The sequence below is a fragment of the Lichenostomus cassidix genome, chromosome 3 (assembly GCF_008360975.1).
Source record: "Lichenostomus cassidix isolate B80296 chromosome 3, HeHo_3.0, whole genome shotgun sequence".
Taxonomy (NCBI): domain Eukaryota; kingdom Metazoa; phylum Chordata; class Aves; order Passeriformes; family Meliphagidae; genus Lichenostomus; species Lichenostomus cassidix.
In genome coordinates this window covers 73342712-73357966 of record NC_139483.1, presented here as the reverse complement: position 1 = coordinate 73357966, position 15255 = coordinate 73342712, and the positions used below count along the sequence as shown (strand labels likewise).

Here is a 15255-nt window from a genome sequence, read left to right as displayed (position 1 = left end):
TTTACTTAATTGGACAGGAATTAAACTAGGTATAAGACAGCTTTTCTAGTGCTGAAAATGATTAAACTAATGAAACATCTTCCTGAAAAATAGTGAATTTCCTTGGAGTCTTGCTTATCCAAATCCTCTTTAATTATTGTCAGGGTTCTTTCTAGTGGTGTGAAGCTATGTCAGGGGAAGTTCAGTCTGGACATAATGAAAAGGTGGCAGGTCACTGGAACAGGCTCCCCAGGGAAGTGGTCATGGCTGCAAGCTTGTCAGAGTTCAAGGAATGTGTTTGATAGTCCTGCAAGGAGCAGAGAGATAGGACTAGATGATCTTTATGGGTGCCTTTCAAACTGAAATATTCTATGGTTTTAGCATGTATATGCTGTCTATTTAACACAGATTTTCTTCTAGTCTTCTGGAAAAATATTATGTATCAGAGAAATACTAGTTGTGCTTCTTTCTGGCATTGGCTAATGAGACATCTGGATTTTGTAGCAAGTGCTACCAAACATTAGCTGCCAGGGCTTTGGGCAGTTGCCTGCAGGGGACTAGAACATTCTTCCCCTGCTCAATTTTTTGAAGCAGCACTTGTCAATGTGCAAGGAGCTCAGCATTCAAATGAATCATGAATGAACAGGGAGACAGGCAGAAGTGCTATCTGGTTGAGTGTGAAATGCAGTCTAAATTACTTTAAAAGTAAAGTTAAGGTGTTTGATTGCTCTCAAGCGCACAGAATGATCTCCATCAGGCAAAAACAAGTGATACTTTTATTTGATGCCTGTCTTGTTTGAAATGCTGATCACTGCAAGTGGAGTCAAGGAGGAATTTTCTTTTTCATCAGAGTGGCAGGAATCTTAGAATCTTTTTTTTTGTTTTCTGTGTTAAATTCCATACAGTTTACTTTCTAGAATTTTTGGATATGGCACTGTGTAATTCCTTACAGAACCATATTGATGGTTTATATTTAATGTGAATCATGCTATTGTCTCACTTTTCCATTGTCCCACAAACACCTGTATGGAAATGAGAAAAATACAGGGGATAAATGAGTAGCTGGAATGAGGGTGATAAACGTGCATCTTCAATCTCTCCATCTTTGTCTGAAGGTGTGCAGTTTAGCCTTCTTGGGCCTAAAGTAGCTATTGTTTAGCACCTTTAAAAGTGTGTGGATGAATTCCCTGCAATATTCAGGGAATAGATTAAATGTTCTAATTGTTCTTTCCAGATACACACCTCATGAGACTCCACAGAGATGATAGTTAATCTGGATCTTACCTTCTCCCTCAGGCTATAAGTTACTTTCTTGGAAAGTAGAGTTTAGGAGTTTCCTTCTCATTCCCTTTTGGCTGTTACTGCCCTGTTTGCTCTGACCTTACAATTTTTTTTTTTTTTTTTTTTGCCTATACTGCTTTGTTTTCTGTAGGGGTGCAGGAGGCATTGAAAAAGTAGGAGGGCATTGTTGAGCTGGACAGTGTGCAGGTGAGGCCTCAGTAGCTGTCCTTGGGAAAGGTTGGTGGTTCATATACACTCTGTTGTCAAATGATCCCGAAGAAGATTGAAGAGAGAGGCAAGATATATGATACCAGTTAAGTGTTTCCCATGCTTACCCACGGTCCTAAGGTGTTGTAGGGGGTGCAGGTTGCGTTGGGAAGGGAAGAGAGAAATCTTGGGGTAATAGGGAATAAATTCTAGTTTTGAACTGCTGGCCAGAGGGTAAAAATATGGGGTGGGGTGTTAAACCCACCTGTATCTGTAACCATGGGGATGGTCATAAAATTCTCTTTTCTGCCTCAGAACTGTACTTTACAAGCTCAGGTTTAATTTACCATTTTCCATTTCTTTAATTTGCAGAGAAGATTTCTGCAATATATCAACAAACCGTAAGTGGATAGGTTTCCATACAGATTTAAATTGTGTGTCTAAGAATAGTGGATCCAAGAAATTGTGTAATCTGCCTTTCTGGATCTTGTGAACTCAGCATTCTGTTACAAATAGCCAATTTTTGCATTGTATCAATCCCTTGGCCTACAAATCTGACCACAGTAGGGACTGGACTATATTTGGTGCATCCTCTCTGAAGGATTTGTGGCATGGTGAAATGCAGAACAGCTGCTTTGAGGAACAGGTTTCCTGTTTGAAAACAGTCATTGTAAGAGCAAAGTAGTTGGTCAAAGGAGTTCAGTTTGAAGATGAGCAGTGTGTCAGGCTTGATGCTTAGGAAAGGAAGTTTTTCATGTATTGTCAACATCTGCCTGTTGTATACATGGAAAAGGTGCTAAAGGTGATTTTCTTGGGTACCATCATATGCCAGAGAAGTTGAGAGTATAATGAAAAGTAACCCTTAGAAATGAGGGTTCAATAGAGGGGTGGCTGTAAGATGCAGCCAGGTGCCATACCTGAACTGCATCTAAGTAATGTGAAAACAGCACCGGAACCAGTCTTAATATAGCCTGTGTCTTACAAAGGCACATTCTTCACTGGTGAAGGTTGCAATTTTTTTCTGAATTTGGTGGTTCCAAAGTACTCTTTAAGTTTCTGCCCCAGTAATTATGCCTCATAACCCTTGAGTTGAAGATGGATTAAAGAAAATTATTAGGCTTCTCTGTATTTTTCACACTAAAATTTTATGATGAATTTTGAAGTTGGGATTCAAAAGTAGACCTTAGTTTCACTCTCCTTAATTTGCAATAGGCATCACTCTGTAGACCTCAGAGCTGTTGTTTTGAGAGTTAGACAAGGAGAACAGAGTCAGTCACTGTGTGTATTTGTGGTGTGCCTATGATGGTATTAATGTGCATTTACCGTTAATATTCAGCTGGATGACCTGTATAACACATAAAAGAGAGAGGTATGGTGGTAATTAATAAAAGTCAAGTAATTGCATTAGTGTATAAAAACTGAGATGTATGGAATAATTGTGAATTACCTGTTTCAGTAGAAGGAAGGCTTGCAATATTTTCTTTCTTCTTTACTTACCATTTTCTTTTCCTTGTGAATTTCCCCATGTTAGGGTTTGACCCTAACTAAACATTGACACTCTAGGTTTTTCTTGCTACAGAAAAAACTATGAAATGCACATTAATTTCGTGAGTTAAATGAGATTGCCAGGAGGACGCACAAGAAGAGGGCAACCAGGCTCTAACTTAAAGTTGCAAAAAAAAAGTGATTTAATTACCTAACAGAGTTGGAGGATAAATGCAAGGCAAAAATAAACTTTTCATACACTATTTTGTTCACTTCCCCCTCTCCCTCTTATGAACCTATAGTATTCACCCGCTTTCCTCTTTTATAACTAACAAGCCCGGGTAGGAAGGCAGGGTGTGGGGGTATTTTTTCAGTCCACAGAGCAGGTTCATAAATCTATTCATCACCACAATTCTTCTACTACAAATACTCTTTATCTCTACTTATTTTTCTTTCTCTTCAGGCAGTTTCTCTGCTCTCACCCCCCACCCTCTTAAGAAGCAGTCTCTCCACTCACCACACTTCCCTCTTTCCAAACCAGCAATACAGACAGTGGGCAGGGTAGGGGTTTGTTCTCTGATCAGCTCAATCAGAGAGAGGGGTTCTCTACTTAGCCAGGGGTCCCTCCCACAAGAAACAGTCTTCTGGGAACTTCTTTGCCAAGGGTCCAATCTCACGAGCAACACCCTGCCTGAATTCTGTTGCAATGTGAGTCTCTTGTCCATAAAGTGCTGTGCAGACTCTCCTGAGCCGAGGCCAGGCTGCTTTTATCTCAGGAGCAAGGCCTTTCCTTCCTTTGAAAGGCCTCTGTAGCTTTAACTCTTTTGAGACTCCAAACTGGATCACAGCTCTCTCCAGGCATCCACCTGATCCTCTGGTGTGGGCTGTGGGTGAATTTCTGCATCCTTGTGGACTCCATGGGCTGCAGGGGGAACCTCCTGCTCCCCCATGGCCTTCACCATGGCTAGCAGAGAGTTTTCAGCTCCGGCGCCTGGAGTACCTCCTCCCCCACCTTCTTCACTGACTTTGGTGTCTCCATGCTGTTCTCCCTCACATATTTTTACCTCCACCTCCTCCTCCTCCAACTACAAAGAAGTGAAAGAAGTGCGTGCCTACCTTGTTTTGATTTCTTCTTAAATATGTTTTCACAGATGTGTAACTAGCACCTCTAATTGGCCCAAACTTGGCCAGCAGCATGTCCATCATTTTCAGAGCCATCAGAGATTGGCTCTGCTGGACTTGATGTAAAAACTTCCAGAACTTTCACTCAGGACACACAGGAGCCATCTTTGTGCCACTCCCCACCCCTCAGACACCTTCCCAGACCTACCACAACAGCTTCTGAGGGGTCCAGATTTTTCCTAGATGTTAAAAATACTTAACTGATGTTTTGGGCCAATCAAAACCACCACACCCCAGCATGCAGTTTCTTGATGGTGAACATTTGGCATAGATGAATTAGTATTTTTTTCCTATATACAAATGTGTATTGAATAAAAGTTTTGATAGTTCCATTTAAGGTCAAGTTTTGTGAAGAGATAAATTAGACTTTCCTCAGTTATCTTGGGAAATACAAAAGTGACTCTGTTTTCTCAGTAGAATATATCTTGCCTAGTATATGAAGGCTCTAAGAAATGGAAGAACATGTAAGAAATACATCTGCCACCTTGAAATTAACTTTTTTTGCTGACTTTGGGCAAATCATCTCTAGACAGTAGCCGGCCACCCTCGTTGCCTCTTTGCCTACTTCTTATCTCCTAATGCTACTAGCATCATTTGTAAATTGATTGCTGTAGCTTTAAATAATCTTAAAACATTAATATTATAAGAGTTATATATAGTTTGTGTATGCCTACAAGGTGGTAATCTGCTTAGGGTTCTGTTTCTCTGGCTGTCAGTTATTAACATGCCATAGGATGGCAGCTTCCTCAGTGTCAATCATGCCTGAATAAAAGCACAATAAAGTCTATACCAGCTTGTTTAGTCAGTCTGACCTTGAGTTCTCACTTGAAAACAGTGATGTGCTTTTTTTGTTTGTTTGTTTGCTTGTTTGTTTTTAATATCAATATCTATTGGAGATGTTTTTGTAAATGAAATCCATTCTAACTTTTTGTTGAACGATCTCTCATCATGCATAGCAACCTCAGTAGTACCAGCCAAAAACCTGGATTCTGCTGGGCCTGATTCCCATTTACATTAAGATCCTTATATGTCTTTCTGGCCAGATAAAGAAACTTCATATATTATATAGTATGTAAATGATATATAATGTTCACTTAAAACCTAGTATTAATAAATGCAGTGATTTGCACAAGCATTAAGGATGTCAAACACTGCCAGAACTGAATATAAATGAGTTCTTGATATAAATAAGGATCAATCCTCTTCTCTGCTCCTCCTAATATATCCATTATGTTGGAGATATTTTCTGGTTTTGTTTAAAGAACTGCATACATGTTTTTTCATTTCCCTCAAAAATAGTTAAACTACAAAAGATGCAGTTGAGTATCTTTCCTTTTGTTTTCCATCTTCCTTATTCCACTGCACTTAAGGTGTACAAATGATGCTGTGAGATAAAACTGAATTGTGTGGGTGGAAGAAAAAGCATCTGAAAGCAAGCTTTACTTCCCTGTGGAGCAGTGAGAGACTGACCTCATGTGGTGTGAAACCAAAGTTGCCAGGGGAAATACAAGGAAAAAATTCAATAAACTGAGCATCTTTGAAAAATTAATTTTTCTCACGCATTTCTGATTTTTTTTGATGTTGCACTACTTATACTTAAAAAAAATTTTAGTCTGAATAGTTTGTAGTCGGATTGCTAATACGAAGTTGACCAGTGTCCATATTCCCAAAGACATTTTTGTGTCCCAAAAGGGATGCTCTAACAAGCTGACCCCAAGACAGGAATCTAGGAGCTGTGGCCCAGTTATCCTTACTGCTTCCTGTACATGGTTTTAATTGAAATGAGTAGGAGTTTTATGTGAGCAAGTAACTGAATAATCAGTCTTGGTTTCTAAGCCCTTTCTGGCACTTCCCCAGCAACATGCTCATTGTGCCTTCAGAGCCCTGCTCTATAAAATGAAGACAGGGGTTAGGAAAATTATAAAGTGGGACCATGCAGAATAGGCAGGGTATTCCTAGTCTGTGTATATTTTACATGCATGAATAGTACTAATAGTGGAGACCGCTGAGTCAGTTTTGTTGGCCTGATTCATCAGTATATATGGGAGGATCTAAATATATAGATAACAAAAGGAGGTTCTGTTATTTTGAAAAGTCTCCTTCATAAAAAGCACACATTTAGTTTCAAAGGATTTAGGGGGAGTGTGACTTAGAGACTCTGACAGGAAAAAAAAAACCAAAAATAGTTTAAAAATCCTGTAGGAAATTCAGATGAACTTTAGAAATTCTGTCCCTAGTCTGCAAAGACTTCTCTATATGCTTAATTGTATTGTTTCTCTTCTTTATGTTGACGCAAATGTCTGAAATAACAGAGGCCTTTAGTGTTTTCTACAAGTACTCTGAGTACATCTGCCAGATGACAAATCTTCCATTTTCTTCTTTACAGATCCTCTTGGAACCAGGAGTGATACAGGACGTCCTAGCAGCTGGGAGTCATTTGCAGCTGCTGGAGCTTCTCAGTTTATGTTCTCACTATCTCATTGAGGTAAGGCTTTTTAGCCTAATCAGCTGTTTGTGTTTGGGTTTTGTTTGAAACTTTTGTTTCAAGCCTAATTTCAGTAGGAGACTATTAGTGCAATACCTGGTGTAATCTAAATGGCAAAAACTGGATTTCAGGAGACCTGAATTTTGGGTGTAATTTGGGTTTCAGTTTATGGTAGATGCTTTATTCCTCCACCTATTTTGTCAATTTCATTCCTGAAAACAAGGATGGTCCACTGATTAATATCAGCACTTGGGAGTTTGATTCTCTCTTTTACCAGGGAATTTGCTTTCTTCTACCTCAGTGTACCAAACGTGAATTTCCCTATTGGGATCATGAGTATTGTGAAGAATTCAGATATGTAATTCTGTGTTCACAACAGAATATTGATGTGTATTCCAGGGCACTACTACCTCTCACTGAAGGAATAGGGCTTAATATAATTGCACCTTATTTTCTACGGGCCTCATGCCCAAAATGCCGATGTCTTTATGAAACAAAAAAATATGAGTTGCAGTAAACTTATTTTTTGTGCTTGGCTTCTATAGGAAGTGGCTTATGATGATAGCAAGAACATGTCTTTGATGGGCATCTGTGAAAAGCCTTCTAAAAATAAAATGGCAGTAGCAGTTCTACAGAACTGTTTCCTCCTCTTGGTAACTTTTTAGTACTGTTTCTGCAATCGGATGTGTTAACTGCATCTGGGAAACACTTGGGCATGGAGATGCACATCAGCACCATGCTCCTAGTATTCACTTGCCTTCCAACAGTGTAACTGCCTTTGAACAGTTGGAGTGTGCTTGGCAGCACGCTGAGCTACTGAGTACCAGGGCCATGCAGGATCTCGTGTTAAGAACTTCAGGATGTGCCTGAAGGCTCTGTGTCTAACAGAGAAAGAATCTGTTCTTTGAGTGTTAGCCTTAGGAAACCCTTCAAAATATATGTTCAGATAATAAGGTGGTATTAATTTGTGCATTATAAATGGATTAGAAAGTTAAAGGAGCTGGGAGAGTACTGCAATTGGTACTTTTGCAATTGGTACAATTTTATTTTCAGGAATGAAAGGAGGGATATAATTTTTCTGAGAAAATAGACATGGGTAGTAATGGGAAGGATGGTTGGTTTGAAAAATAAGAACTATAAGATGCCAAATTAGCCACAAAACCATATGACCTACCATTTGTCAGGGGTTACTGTAATAAGAAAAAAAAAATATAAATCTAACATTGGTAGTCATACAACATATTTAATGCTCCCAAAACAAACCAGTCAGTGTAAGTATATCCCTGCTCCTTATGTGGCTCTTACTTTGTCAGAAATTGAACTACAGAAAGTATTATAGGAAAGAAGCTACAGAAACTACTAAAGAGTGAGGAAAAGACCGAGTATTGTTGTGCTCATGAAGTAGGAATGTGAGAGGGCCGTAGGAAAAGAGCAGGTATATGCTCAACATTAAGCCTTGTCCTAACCTTTTCTATTACCTGTGTTGAGTACACTCTGGTATTTGTAGCCCTTTCCTCAGCACCATCTTAATACTTTTGATCCCAAGGCAGGGGAAAGACAGACAGCTACAGAGTTAGCAGTGCTTTGAAGCTTGTCCTTAATGTGCAAGCTATAGTCAATTATGTAGGAATAGATTGCTAATGAATGAAAAAATCAACCCCAAAATCACACTAGCCCCATAGAAAAACCCAACACTTTGGAGTTTGTAAACATTTATTTCAAATTACTCTGTAATTAACACACCAGTAAAAATTCTCTGGACGTGAGAGTCATAGAAATCTTTAGGTTGGAAAGGCCCTTTAAGATGAAGTCCAACTGTAAAATAACTTGCGAAAGAATCAGTGGTGTTTTAATTCCTCTCCTGTTAATTGCTCTCATGTCTTTAGATGCATTTTGTATAATGCATATTTTTTTGCACATTTTTTATCTTTCTACAACTTAGAAGATAACCATGTCTTTTATGAGTCATAGAAACCACAACTCTGTGGTCTGCAGTTGCTGTAGGATGTGTGAAAGATGGGAAAAAGCACTGTTGTGCTCTGAGTAGTGTGCCAAGGTAGGACAGCTGGAGCTACACTGTTGTAAAAATTAAGAGGAAGTGGGACCCACTGCCCAGATTTACAGTAGTGGAGGTAGGTGTGGTGGTTTTGATTGGCCCAAAACATCAATAAAGTATTTTTTAACATCTAGGAAAAATTTTGACCCCTCAGAAGCTGTTGTGGTAGGCCTGGGAAGGTGTCTGAGGGGTGGGGAGTGGCACAAAGATGGCTCCTGTGTGTACTGAGTGAAAGTTCTGGAAGTTTTTCACCAAGTCCAGCAGAGCCAATCTCTGATGGCTCTGAGAGTGATGGACATGCTGTCAGCCAAGTTTGGGCCAATTAGAGGTTACACATCTGTGAAAACATATTTAAGAAGAAATCAAAACAAGGTAGGCGGCACACACTTTGTAGTTGGAGGAGGAGGAGGTGGAGGTAAAAATATGTGAAGGGTAATTAAATCACTTTTTGCAACTTTAAGTTTAGAGCCTGTTTGCCATTTTTTTTCTGCTGTACATCCTCCTACCAGTGTCCTATCTCATTTGACTCACAAGATTAATGTGTATTTTTTCAGCTTTTTCTTGCAGCAAGAGAGAGTCGAGGTGCCTGGCGTTTAGTCAGAGTTAAACCCTGACAGTAGGGAATAAGGTAGTAGATAAAGGGTAGGGAAAAAGAGAGGAAAATATGTGTTAGAAGACAGAGAGCAGTGCTAGTTCTGTAAACTCTTTTTGAATCAGGGTCTCATTTTAAAGGTTTGGAATCTGCAGGCACATCTATGGAGTGGCTGTAGCTTATATCATGTTGGGATTTAGGCTATAGTTTACTCATTTTACTGTATTTTTTGTACCAAATTCACCTCAGCAAGGCATACATGTAGACAGATTTGCAGTCTGAATAGATCACAGTAGGAATTTACCTATCTTGTTGGTTTTGTAAAGTTGCAGTCCATGCAAATAATCAGCCTTGAGTAGTTGCTGTATATCTTTTTAACAGAGGTCATCAAGGTACTGTGCATTAAGACTGTGATATCTTTCAGGGTCCAAACTAATTAAATATCTGTTTATATTCTACATATTGTTTTGTGACTTTAAAAAGTACCTCTTGCCTTATTTTAGTACCATCTGCAAATAAAATCCAAGTAGTTAAAGAAGGCTTCCTTAAAGCCACTTATCCTTGCTGCAGTTGGTAATTGGGGTTTCTTGTCACCCCACGTGCTGTGATACAGATGCTGGAAAGGGAATAGTGCTTGCCCTTTCTCTTCTTTCTGATGGAGTGTGCCAGAGTTCTTCATTTATAGTGCTACTGAATTACTTTCCTGCTGTTTCAAGTTGTTCAGATATCATGAACTTAGCTTAGTTTAGCCTAGATGCAGGAAATACAGTGTGTGGGATCTAGCTGTCATTTATTGCTGTGTAATGATGACAGTTTTAGCTTGTTAAGATTATCTTTAACTGTTTTGATTAGACCAAGCTTTTCTGGTATGAGTGCTGCTCTTATTGTTAGCACTTGTTCCAGCTCTTCTCTAGATATTCCAGCTTGTCAGTTTATTGGAACTGTCTTGAACAGTTTCATATCTTCTTGATACTTTAACTGGGACCTGTAATAATTCCATGCATTTCAATAATGAGGGGTTTTTTTTGCTACAAATGCAACTGGCATTGCCCATTGATGTATCTGTTTCAAGGAAAGTTGGTAGTCTGTGAGTTTCCAAAGAACACTATACTGATCTGATTCATCTAAGATGATTGCTGAAGTGTCTGATTGTTAAAAATTATTTGTAGTGCACTGGGGACAGAAAAATTACCAGGCGACAATGGCGTTTATATTCACTAATCTTTAAGGAATTTCCTCTTGGTTGTCTCAGAATTAACAAAATGTTATTTTGACTATGACAGATCCTCTTTCTTATAGACTGAACAGCTTAGAGGACTTTGATTTGTTGATGAATCTCAAAAAGATTTCTGTAACAAATTGTTTAAATTGCATTTATGGCAATTTTTTAGAGTTCTCCTTCAAAGGAAAGACAGGAAAAAAGAGAGGAGCATTTTCTCCCCACCCTCAATTAGGTAATGCAGTGGAGGTTTCTGACAGCACTGCTAGTTTATTAAATGCATTTTATCATCCATAAACTTCTCATTATCAAATGTTCTGTAACATCTAATGTTGATTTAATATTTTCATTTGAAAACTCATGCTCATTTTAGATAGTTAATTTACTAATTTTTATTTTAAAACAGTGATAAATCATATTTTCTCTGTTTGTAAACAAGAGAAATGTCCAAGCATTCCTTACTTTAGGTCTTAATTCCAGCTTTGTGTTACGCAGACCTCTCCCCCCATATCAGCATTGTTGTATCTTGAATTATGATTATTCCACAACCTCTGCTGTTTGGGGGTTTTGTTTCTAGCTTCATTTGTAGAGGGGGACTCTTTTGAAGCATGCTGATGTATTTTATTTGAGATACATACATATTCATGAATCTCTCATGTCATCTGCATAATTCTCAGGTACATTAAACATTGAAACAAGACTTGTAAGCACACATCTGTCTCAGGCTGAACAAACGGTAAGGCAATGCGATTTTTCTTAGCTGCTACAGAGGTGTGGGAGAGCTAAAGACTTGAACTTGGTGTGCCTTCAGTGGCACTGAGGTCTGTGGTCACTCACACAGCATTTGGCTGCAGCATGCACATCCAGTGCTGATAGATGGTTGTTTCCCAAGTTCCTTCTCCAGCTCAGATCGATTGTCAGTTTTGGCTGAGGTTTCTTCAAAGGAGGCTAATGCAGAGAGCTGCAACCAATAGGCAAACTTTGAAATGTAATGGGAATGGGTTATCTGAATATCTTCTTTCCCTTTTAAAAGAAGACCATGTCTGTACTATGACATTGCAGAAAGCAAGAGAAAGCTAGTTAAAGGCATTAAATGTGATGGACATCTGAAAACGGGCTTTTTAAATAGAACTGTGGAGAACATGGCATTAGTGTGTTGGTGGTGACCTATTTTCCACTTTAAAGCTAATGTTTTTCTGAAGGATACATGACAACTTTATTCTCATGCAAGAGAATAAATGTTAAAACATTTATTCAGAAAATAAAAATGTTTGTTTCATAAGTAAGTCCGAGTTACATAACTGGTTGTAGATCTAAGAAGTTTTGTCTTTTTCCTCAACTGTTTTTGTATTCAGTACCAGAGAGCCACAAACTGCAAATTATTTAAACAATCAAAGAGACTTAATAAGGAGGGAATGCTATTGAGAATATAAGTTTTTAATGGAATTTCCTTCCACTGATCAACATCAGCTCAGTATTCTGTGGGTAGTAATTGGTTTTTAAACCAGAGGTTGATTTCCACTGGTATTCAAGGATCTGTGATATTGGACTGTCCATAATTGAAATCTTAAAACTAAGTGATTTTTCTGTATATTCTAAAGTATGGTGTTATTTTTTTCAGTGGACTTCTAGGTATGTCCTGAATAATATTCAAGGTACAAGGGTGATAGTTGTGAGTGAGGGGTTTAGAAAGTTGCAGAACAGTCCAAAGCAAAGCACGTATTCCTGAGAGGCAGGACGTGGTATGACTGTTAGATGGCATTTATTCCTTTAATTTTCTGCTGCCAGATCAGGCACTTTTTTTGAGGAACAAATTAAGTTTACAAGCCAGACAGAATCTGGGATATCATTTATGTTATGTTTATTCATTAGACAGTGGCATAGTTTCAGTACAGACTTATTTGAAGTGACTGTCCTTGTACTTAACGCTGGGAATGATTTCTTATTCTCACAGTACATAGGAGGAGCAGGTAAAGTAGACATGAGCAGTGATGATCCTGATTGCTACTGAAGTTACTCTGACTTGTAAGAATTGTTCTTGGGATCATAAATGTTTTTGTGTCAAGTGAACTTGAAAGTTTGATGCCATTTTTCCCGTTAGTTTTAAGTGCATTAGGTTACCTGCTAAATGGTAAATGTACCAGATTACTTTTTAGAAACTTCATTATATTAAATAGAACTCTGCTACAGGTATATCTGCTTGCTTGCTACTGATGTCAGTCATGCCATCTTTGAAGAGAGCTAATTTAAGCTCTCTTTAAGATAAAAAGAAAAAAACTAATTTAAAAACAAAAGAGCTAATTTAAGCTCTCTTTAAGATAAAAAGAAAAGAACATTTAAGCTAAAAAGAAAATAATATTTCAGGTGAATGATTAAAAATAAGCCTAAACACTGCACTGTACAACAGCAGTCAGCTGGAATTTTCTTGGAACTGCCTCTCTACTGTCCTGCTCTGCATTCTTGAATACAAAAGCTGACAGTGAGCAGGATCAGATCTGGAATACAAAAATATGACTAATCAACTCACAAATTATAAAATAAGGCCTTCTGGAATAATTCATGGTAATTATTGAAGCAGGCAAATTGTCTTGGGTAGGGGCATTTGATTTTTAACCTTCTACTGTAATGGTCAATTTAGACTTATAAAATAATTTTTTTTCACGGTGTACAAATGCCTAATGATCTGAATCTTTTCTTCTTCTAATTTTAAACTATTCAAATGTGTTGTAGATCGAAATATGTTACTGTTTTTAAATGGAAGAAGCTACAAATGAATTTGCATGTGGAATTAAAAGGAGGAGTGTGCATGGTTTATAAACGTGGGTAGGCCAGAGCTTCAAAGCTATTTTTCTTAAACCTGACTTCTCCATTTGGAGTGGTGCCAGTGACAATCCCAACTTTCACTCAGATACACTCCTTCAGAGATGAATTAATTTGTACACCAGAGATTGAGAGCATCACCTTTGTATTGCTAAAAGCCCCAGATCAGTTGGGATTTTAGCTCCTGGGTTTTTTATACAGAGTGAATTAAACTGCTGGAAAGAAAATCTAAAGGTCATCTTGCAACCAAGGCTTGCTTTTTTTAACTAATACTGAGTTTTTAATCTAAGTACATACATGCATACTCTGCACACTCCCCTCAATCCCCCAGAATTAGTCACCACCAGCAAACTTAGGTCTACCAACTTTATCCTGTGGTGAAGTGACCCCTTCCCATGCTAAGAATACAAAGTAGACAAAAATAATGTTGTCTTACATTCTTCTGGTTTTAAGAGTTATGCAACCAGTTGTTGCTGTGCTAGCTTCCTATTTTTTGAAGGAGCAAGTTTTGTCAGCTGTTGTCATTGAGCTATTGACAGTCATTAGAAAAGTTCTTGTAAAAAAGTCGAAAATAACTTTGGGAATTTTTCTCTGCTATCTCTTTACATTGCAGAGATAATGATCTATATATATATGAAATGTGAATGCACTAGTGAAGAATCCAACTTAAAATGGGACTCAGGAAAAAAAATGATGGTGTTTTTCTCCATTTTTCGGTTGGTGTCAGTGAGGAAAGTGAAAATATACCAAAATGACAATACCCAGTCACTTTGAATCCCATTCTTACTGTAATCCACTTGCTGCTATTTATCTGCAATGTGAATTGAAACTGATGATGGATGTGTAAAAAAATGATGCTGCAACATCTAGGTTAGCTGTTGCTGGCAAGATCAAAGCTCCCAAGCGGTCTAGGTAGTTGTATGGATGCACATTGCCAGTCCTCTGCAGCAAAGTTACAGGAGAGGTCACAAGTTGGGAAGAGACAGTTAGTGCTGTATCTGCCATCTCTTTGCAAATTCTGTCAGGAAGGGTGAGCAGCTTTAGTATGTATTTAAATAGGAACAGAGAAACTGTATTGCTTCACGATTTCCCTTCCTGCCCTTCTCATGTTGTCATTCTAGCTGGTGTGGCCTCTTTAGATGACCTTTCTGTCCATCAGTCCCTGAAAGATTTCTGCTTCTGGAATCTTTCCAGTCTTTTTATAAAGCTGTAAACAGGGCTGATGAATGCCAGAATGCTTAGTGTACAAAATCCTTTGGTTTTATTATCACCTGATCAATACTAACGTTTTATGTCCTCCCTGTCCCTCCAGGTCCCCAGTGTATTTCACTTTAAATTCTCCTTATGAGTTGAGGCAGTTTGGATGCATGAGCCCCCAAAACGGAAGTGTTTGTAACTAGGTAGTGCACCTTTCCTTATTTGCTGATATTGTCAGTGACATGTCCACTTAGAAGTCTGGAAGGAAAATTTTGTTTATTGCAAGAGATGACACCCAGAAGGCAGAATGGCTGAGCTGGACGTGGAATGAGGCAGTGAGGACCCTTCCTCCCCGGGCCTGGGCAGCAGGTGGCAGTGTGAGTCCGTAACAGTTTGAGCAGAGAAATTCAAGCTAAAATCAGAAAAAATGAAAAGAAAAATTATTTATTTTTACTCCATATTAGTCTTCTGACCTAATCAGTAAAAAAGTCATTATTCACACAACACTGGGCAATATGCATTGTAATTTTTAACAAATAATAGGAAACTGTTAATGTTTTCACAGGAAATACAGTTCTGTCTTGTGCAGCAATGGTCATTTATCACTGCACTTTGTGAAATCACTCATTTGTTCTAATTTGAATGTAAATGACTCTAAGGTTTTACAAATAAGGTGACAGACTCACATAAATGTAATTGCAGGGTTCATCTCTCTCTTTTTATATATCACTCATTAAGTTATGAATTAAATA

The 15255-nt window shown here is 38.3% G+C and overlaps 1 protein-coding gene across 7 annotated transcripts in view; it reads left to right on the top strand.

The window, feature by feature from the left end:
• KLHL32 (kelch like family member 32) overlaps positions 1 to 15255 on the top strand; it is a 144092-nt gene that overhangs the window by 72553 nt on the left and 56284 nt on the right. For 6 of the 7 annotated variants that reach the window (XM_085056302.1, XM_085056299.1, XM_085056303.1 and 3 more), the window contains one exon: positions 6521 to 6619. The exons of the other annotated variant lie outside the window; for it this stretch is intronic. In XM_085056302.1, coding sequence (XP_084912428.1) covers positions 6521 to 6619 — 99 coding nt within the window. The remainder of the gene's footprint in view (positions 1 to 6520; positions 6620 to 15255) is intronic. 7 annotated transcript variants of the gene reach the window in all.